Below are 7,351 nucleotides of genomic sequence, written 5' to 3'. Positions count from 1 at the left end.
AATCATACAGTTGGCCATGAAAGAAATGGCAACATAACCATTAACTTATTACAATAATACTCGGACAAGATCTGACCAAATACAACAAAAATTGAAAGCAAAAACTAACAAGAAAACCAACAAATTCATGTGTTTTACAAATGAAAAAATACTTACAAATGTGTCATAATATGTAATATGAAGATATAAAGAGAATATCATCTATAAATATAAAGGGAAATTTAAAATATTTTGAACGGAATCACAATAAAATATTCTCAAAAATTGAGGGAGATAGTTAAAGCAACATAGAGAGGGTAAGCTTTGGCTTTGAATATCATTTACGAAAGTCAGTAAGTTAGCTGGTTTACTAAAGAAGTGGGAAAAGAGTCATAAAACTAATCACAGAAGGGCAGAAGTGATTACGGTAGGAACAGGAATGATGAAATAGCATTTCAAAAATACCACACGATAGTGAAAAACAAAGCCAAATGGAAGAACTTCCAATTCTGTCATCTATAAAAGGGAGTTTTCCCCCATTACCTGTTTGGTCAGTTTGTCAGAGTATGGTGATTTGCATATTGCTATGATGTTGGAAAATATGCTACCAGTATTTAAAATACCAGCAGGGTCACCCAGGGTGGCTATCTTTCATCAGAGTTACCAAGTTAGCAGATTAGGAAGACTACTTCCAAGTATTTGTTGTTGTTGTAGGTGCCATTGAGTCGATGTGGACTCATAGTGACCTTATGCACAGCAGAATGAAACACTGCCCGATCCTGGGCCATTCTCACTATTGTTGCCAAGCTTGAGCCCATCGATGCTGTTACTTGGCCAATCCATTTTGCTGGGGGTTTTCCTCTTTTTCTCTGACCCTCCATCTTACCAAACATGGTCCCTCCTGACAATATGTCTGAAACATGAGGACGAAGTTTGGTCATCTTGGCCTCCAAGGAGCACTCTGGCTGCACTTCTTCCAACATAGATCTGTTGGTTCAAGTTGGTACCGACTCATACTGACCCTATGCACAACAGAACAAAACACTGCCCGGTCCTGGGCCAATCTCACTTGAGTCCATTGATGCTGCCACTTTGCCAATCCATCTCATTGGGGGTCTTCCTCTTTTTCTCTGACCCTCCAGCTTACCAAACATGATATCCTTCTCCAGTGATTGGTACCTCCTGACAATATGTCCGAAGTATGAGAGATGAAGTTTGGCCATCTCTGGCCTCTAAGGAGCACTCTGGCTGCACTTCTCCAGCACAAATCTGTTGGTTCTTTTGGCAGCCCATGGCACTTTCAATATTCTCCTCCAACACCATAACTCAAAAGCATCAATTTTTCTAGGGTCTTCCTTATTTACTGTCCAGCTTTTGCATGCATATGAGGTTAAGTACCAGTAGGGTCACCCATGGTGGACATGTTTCAGATGAGCTTCAAGACTAAGACAGACTAGGGAGACGGAGTGATGAACTACTTCTGAATATTTAGTCACTGAAAACCTTACGAATAGCAGAGAATTACTAATAGGCACTTCTATTTTGTTTCATCTTTTCAATATACATTTACTAATTACCCGATCTGTGTCTGGCAGTGAGGGTACGGTTCTCCACCTGTTCATCCCACCCCCTTTCCCTGGACCCCTGACAGTCATTGAGCTTTTCATTGTCTCTGTACTTCTGTCTTTTCCCCTAATGTTACATATTTCAACTCCTACTGCATGTTGCTTTTTCAAACTGGCTTCTTTCATTTAGAGCTATGAATTGGCTACTCCTCATGCCTTTATAGAGTGTGTTGTAGTGCTTTAATTAGGGAAGGGAGTGGTGTGGAAAGAGCCAAAATGAATGTAGGCGATTGCTAGAAGGCCTGTGATGAGATGATTGTTACTTGAATTAAGATGATAGAGGTGAGGAGGAGGAGTGCAGATTGGAGAGACATTCCAAAGATAAAATCTAGCGTTAAAGGATGGATATTAGGCCATCTCACCAGCTGTCACTGAAAAGGATGATTTGAAGATAACTTGCTGGCATGTAGTCTTCAGATGCAGACCTGGTGTCTGATCTGTTCAGAAAAGGGCACTGAAGTGCTCTCCTTGGGGGAGTCCCTGGGTGGCATGAATGGATGAACTAACGAAAATGTTGGTAGTTCAAACCCACCCAGAGGTGTCTCCAAAGTAAGGTCTGTTCATCTACTTCTGAAAGGTCACAACTTTGAAAATCCTATGGAGTGCAGTTTAATCAACTGGACAACAACTCAACAACAACAATACATCTTAGGTCAAAACATTGCAAGGCTGCTGGCCCACTGACCGTGACATGGACCTCTGCTCTGGTCTGGAATGTTCTGACTGGGAGTGTCCTGCTGTATTTAATTGGTGGAATTGGCTGCTCAGAATGCTGCTACGTTTGGCTTAATTTTCCTTATTTCTATAATGATGCAATATACCCAGAGGCCCACTGTACATTACTAAACTTTTAGTAAGTCCCATAAATAATGTCCTGCTTGTTGAAATCATTTACTATTTTGAATTTTCATAATTGTATTATTTAATAAATGCAAGACTCAATTTGAAAACAATGAGAAAACTTAGAAAGCATGTATATTCTACTAATAGTCAAAACCTGAGTAATTACATGTTAATTTTGGAGACCTGGGTTATAAATAGTTTGTGAATGAAGACTTGTAATGGGTTACGTGCACAATATCTTCATGACAGAACTTTCTGGGAAGGTGTGTCAGATGCCCATCAAATTTCAGTCCACTTCCTCTTAGGTACACAGCTGGACTGCATTTCCCAACCTTCCTTACAGTTGGTTAAGGCCATGTGACTAACTTTGGTTAATGGAAAGTGAATGGAACGAATGTGGTTCATTTTCAGAACTGGCTCAGATAAATCTCCCACACAAGAGTCTTAATCTTTCCTCACATCTGCTTACTGGATGTTGACCCTTTGAATGGCTGTGGATATTAGCTGAGACCCTGTCAGTCTTATCCCCTGAACTACCATGTGGGGCACACCCCACCTCCAGTTGGACTTTATATAAATGAGAAATACATTTCTATGATGCTAAACCACTAAGATTTACAGTTTATTTGTTACAGCAGTCAAAACCCACACTCATTTCTTTAAGTAAGTGAAGTTGTACCTGGTAGTCACACTCTGATAGTTCCTTTCAAAGGCTACTGTGTTCCCAAGTATCTATGGTCAGTGTATCTGACCATTCCAATTCCCCTGTTCTTTCAGGTTATAGTAGTTTAGTTTTTTTCACGTGCTTCTATCAAAATATAAGTCATATTGAAATGATTTTTTGTTTTACAAAAATGGCCACTTTTCCAAAGACCAACCAACCAATCATCCAACAAAAGCAGCCAGTCAACCAATTAGTGGCACTCTGTATGACAGAGAGATAGAAGACATGTCCCTAGTAAGAATTTACACTACAACTAAGAAGATGTGTCTAATTAATGGTCATTAACAGGTAAGATGGTGTTAACGGCTAAATTTCACTGAGAGGCTGTAGTAACAGTAACTGGTCCTTTAACAAGCTCCAGTCCCTCACACCCTTTTTATCTTCAAGGTCAGACCATTTACCATAGGCAGTTTTTCTGACTTGATGCTTAGTAATGGAGGAGAATACTGAAGTGCAGCCAGAGTGCTCCTTGGAGGCCAGGATGGCTAAACTTCGTCTCTCCTACTTTGGACATATTGTCCAGAGGAAACAATCGTTGGAGAAGGATGTTATGCTGGGTAGGGTGGAGGGTCAGAGAAAAAGAGGAAGACCCTCAACAAGATGGATCAGCCAGGTGGCATCATTGATGGACTCAAGTGTGGCAGCGGTAGTAAGATTGGCCCAGGATCGGACATTGTTTCGTTCTGCTGTGCATGGGGTCGCTCTGAGTCGGTTCCGACTCGATGGCACCTGACAACAACAACAACAACAACATACTCTGATAAGGGTATGTGACTGGAAGCTAAGAAGCAAATTTTCATTTCTTTATGTGACTCAATTTCTCTATTTTTATTTATTTATTTATTTATTTTATCTTATTTATACAACATTTATTTACCTTCCCTCTGTCAAACCCTGAGCCAATTACTTTCCCCAGGCTGCCTGGGGAGTACAAGGAAAGGAATACGTAGGGCAGACGAGACACGGAAAAAAAAGAACTTGGGAAATGGAGACAACTCCTTCACATGGCGAAGAGGATGAGAAAGGCCACCATCAGACAAAAGAGCCCCATGGCCTCTGAGAGGGCAAAGCCCAGAATGGCATAGAAGAGCTGCTGCTTCAGAGAAGGGTTCCTGGCATAACCAATGATAAGGCTCCCAAACACAGTTCCAATCCCAGCTCCAGAGCCAGCCACTCCAACTGTGGTAGCCCCAGCCCCAATGAACTTGGCTGCGGTGTCAATGTCCCTTGAAATCGTGCTGGTTTGGAAACTTCGACTAGAAGTAAGTGAGGTCAGGGAACGTGGGGCTGTCAAGCTGCTGGAGTGCTTATCTGTCAGTGTCTGGGGTTGTTTCAGTACCGCTGCAGACAATGCTTGGTTCAGAAGCTGAGAAGTGCTCCTGACCAGGGAAGGGGCAGAGATGAATTTGGTGCAGGTGAACATTTTCAGGGGATGAGGGGCTGTGGCAGGAAAGCTGCTCCAAGTGCAGAGAAGACAGACGGAATTTCTCTATTTTTAAAATGAAAGTGTCGCTAAAATGGACACATCCCCACTGACTATGGATGATACAAGATCCTATTGAGCTAGTGAGGAGTCAGAGGACTTTCACAGTGAGGAAGATCAGACTCCTTTTTTGTGGTCTCCTGCCAATCAATATGTTCACTTCCAAGAGAGCTTCGTACTCAAGGGAAATTACCTCAGAATAGGAGGAGTGTGTTGGGAGAGGTCAGGCCCTTTGTTTTCCTTATCATTAGGCTAGAACAAGTGGGTAACAGAACCAAATAATAAATACTTAAAGCTGTTGAAACACTCTTGGTTAGCACTTCAATCTGATTACTTCATACAGCAGCTGAATATCTCAATGTTTTGTGGACCCTGAATCTCTGCTCTGCTTGTTGATCTGTTTGTCTTCAAAGTCCACATATTGGCTGATCATACGCACCATTTGTTAAAATTCTTTGGGCTATCCTAGTGAGGTATTTCTATTAGCATGTTCTTTTGGCTGTAGGTAGCAGAAAACCCAGATAAAATGACCTAAGTAATAAGATGTGTCTACTTATGTGACAGAAGATTGTGGGTGCAGTTCATGGTTCTATCTAGATCTAACCCTTCCGAATTCTGCACTGATACTGTCCTGTGTGGCTTACCTTAGGACTTTTGCTTCTGCTATTAACCCTCTTTCTTCAAAATAAAAAAGTCACTCTACTGGATAATATGTATACATGTTGTTGTTGTCGTCAGGTGCCATTGAGTCAGATCCAACTCATAATGACCCTATGTACAACAGAACAAAACCCTTCCTGGGTCCTGACCTGTCCTCACAATTATCGTCACGTTGGAGCCCATTGTTGCTGTCACTGTATCAATCCACCTCATTGTGAGTATATCTCTTTTTCGCTGGACCTCCAATTTACCAAGCATGAGATCCTTCTCCAGAGACTGATCCTTCCTGACAGTATGTCCAAAGTACAAGAGATGAAGTCTCAGTATCATTGCTTCCAAGGAGCAATCCAGCCATACTTCTTCCAAAACAAATTTGTTTATTCCTCTTGCAGTTCATTGACTATGTAGTATTCTTTGCCAACGCCATAATTCAAACACACGGGTTCGTCTTCAGTTTTCTTTATTAATTGTCCAGCTTTCCCACACATATTTTAAATTGTTGTTGTTAGGGACTGTCAACATGCACAACAGAATGGCCTGGTCCTTTGCCAGCCTCACAATTAGTGTTGTGTTTGAGCCCATTTTTGCTGCCACTGTATCAATTCATCTCATTGAGAGTTTTCCTCTTTTAGCAGACTCTCCATACATGCATACACCATGGATTGGGTTAAGCATAATTTAGTCCTCAGAGTGACATATTTGCTTTTGAACACTTGAACGAGGTCTTTTGCAGCAGATTGGCCTAATGCAATTTATTGTTTGAGTTCCTTATTGCTGCTTTCATGAATGTTGATTATGGATCCAAGTAAAATGAAGTCTTTGACAACTTCAATATTTATGGGGCCCGTTGTGATGATATTTGTTTGCTTTATTTGAGGTGCAATCCATATTGAAGGCTTTAATCTTTGATCTTCATCAGTCAGTATTTCAAGTCCTTTTCACTTCCAGCAATCAAGGTTGTGTCATCTGCATATCTCAGATTGTTAATGAGTCTTCCTACAATTCTGACGCCACCTTCTTCATATAATCCAGTTTCTCGGATTATTTGCTCAGCGTACAGATTGAATAAATATCGTGAAAGGATATAACCCTGGAACACACTTTTCATGATTTGAAACCATTCAGTATACCCCTAGTTCTTTTTGAATGATTGCCTCTATGTACAGGTTCCTCAAGAACACAATTTGTGTTCTGGATTTTCCATTGTTTGCAATGTTTTCATAGTTTGTTATGATTCAACAGTTGATTGCTTTTGCATAGTTGATAAAGCACAAAGACATGTCTTTCTGGTATTCTATGCTTTCAGCCAAGATCTATCTGACATCAGCAATGCTATCCCTCATTCCATATCTTCTGATTCTGGCTTGACTTTTTGGCAGCTCCTTATAAGTGTACTGTTGAATTATCTTCAACAGATTTTACTTGCATGTGATATTAATGATATTGTTAGTTGATTTTCACATGATGTTGGGTAACTTTCCTTTGGAATGGGCACACATATGGATCTCTTCCTATCAGTTGACACAGATGAGTGAGCACTTCCAGTGCTGCTTCAGTTTGTGGAAACAGTTCAAATTGTCTTTCCTCAATTCCTGTAGCTTTGTTTCCTTCTATCTTCTTTTGATGCTTCCTGCATCACTCAATTTTTTTTTTTTTTGCTCATAGAATCCATCAGCATTGCCAGTTGAAGCTTGACTTTTTAAAAAAGTTTTTAAAATTGTGAATTGAGAAAAAGTTTACGGGGCAGATCATCAGTTTTACATTCACCAAATCATACACCTTGTTTCATCACAATGATTATAATCCCCTCTATGTACCATCAGTTAATAGGATTTCTCTCTATTTATTCACTTTAGCTCTTTTTTGTTGTTGTTGTTAAAGCACTCTGACACATATAATCATTTACATCAGCAAAGGCACATTCTGCAAGTCTGTCTCCTGACCACCAGCTCTTAGTTCCTCTCTTCCCATGAATCTCGAGTCCTCAGCTGCTCCCTCTCTTCATGTCCTCATCTCTGCCTCATCTTTGGTGTCGGT

The 7,351-nt window shown here is 40.6% G+C and overlaps 1 protein-coding gene across 1 annotated transcript; it reads right to left on the bottom strand.

Annotated features, from left to right (window-relative positions):
- Window positions 1-4,097: 4,097 nt before the first annotated feature.
- On the bottom strand, window positions 4,098-4,645 carry LOC102830742 (ATP synthase F(0) complex subunit C2, mitochondrial-like). Its single transcript, XM_006868462.1, has one exon. The coding sequence runs from the start codon at window positions 4,592-4,594 to the stop codon at window positions 4,172-4,174; it is 423 nt and encodes a 140-aa protein (XP_006868524.1). The 5' UTR covers window positions 4,595-4,645; the 3' UTR covers window positions 4,098-4,171.
- Between the last annotated feature and the right edge of the window lie 2,706 nt (window positions 4,646-7,351).

Source organism: Chrysochloris asiatica, unplaced genomic scaffold (assembly GCF_000296735.1).
Source record: "Chrysochloris asiatica unplaced genomic scaffold, ChrAsi1.0 scaffold00117, whole genome shotgun sequence".
In the NCBI taxonomy this organism is placed as follows: Eukaryota; Metazoa; Chordata; class Mammalia; order Afrosoricida; family Chrysochloridae; genus Chrysochloris; species Chrysochloris asiatica.
The sequence above is the reverse complement of the archived record's forward strand: the minus strand, read 5'-3'. Positions and strand labels throughout refer to the sequence as shown.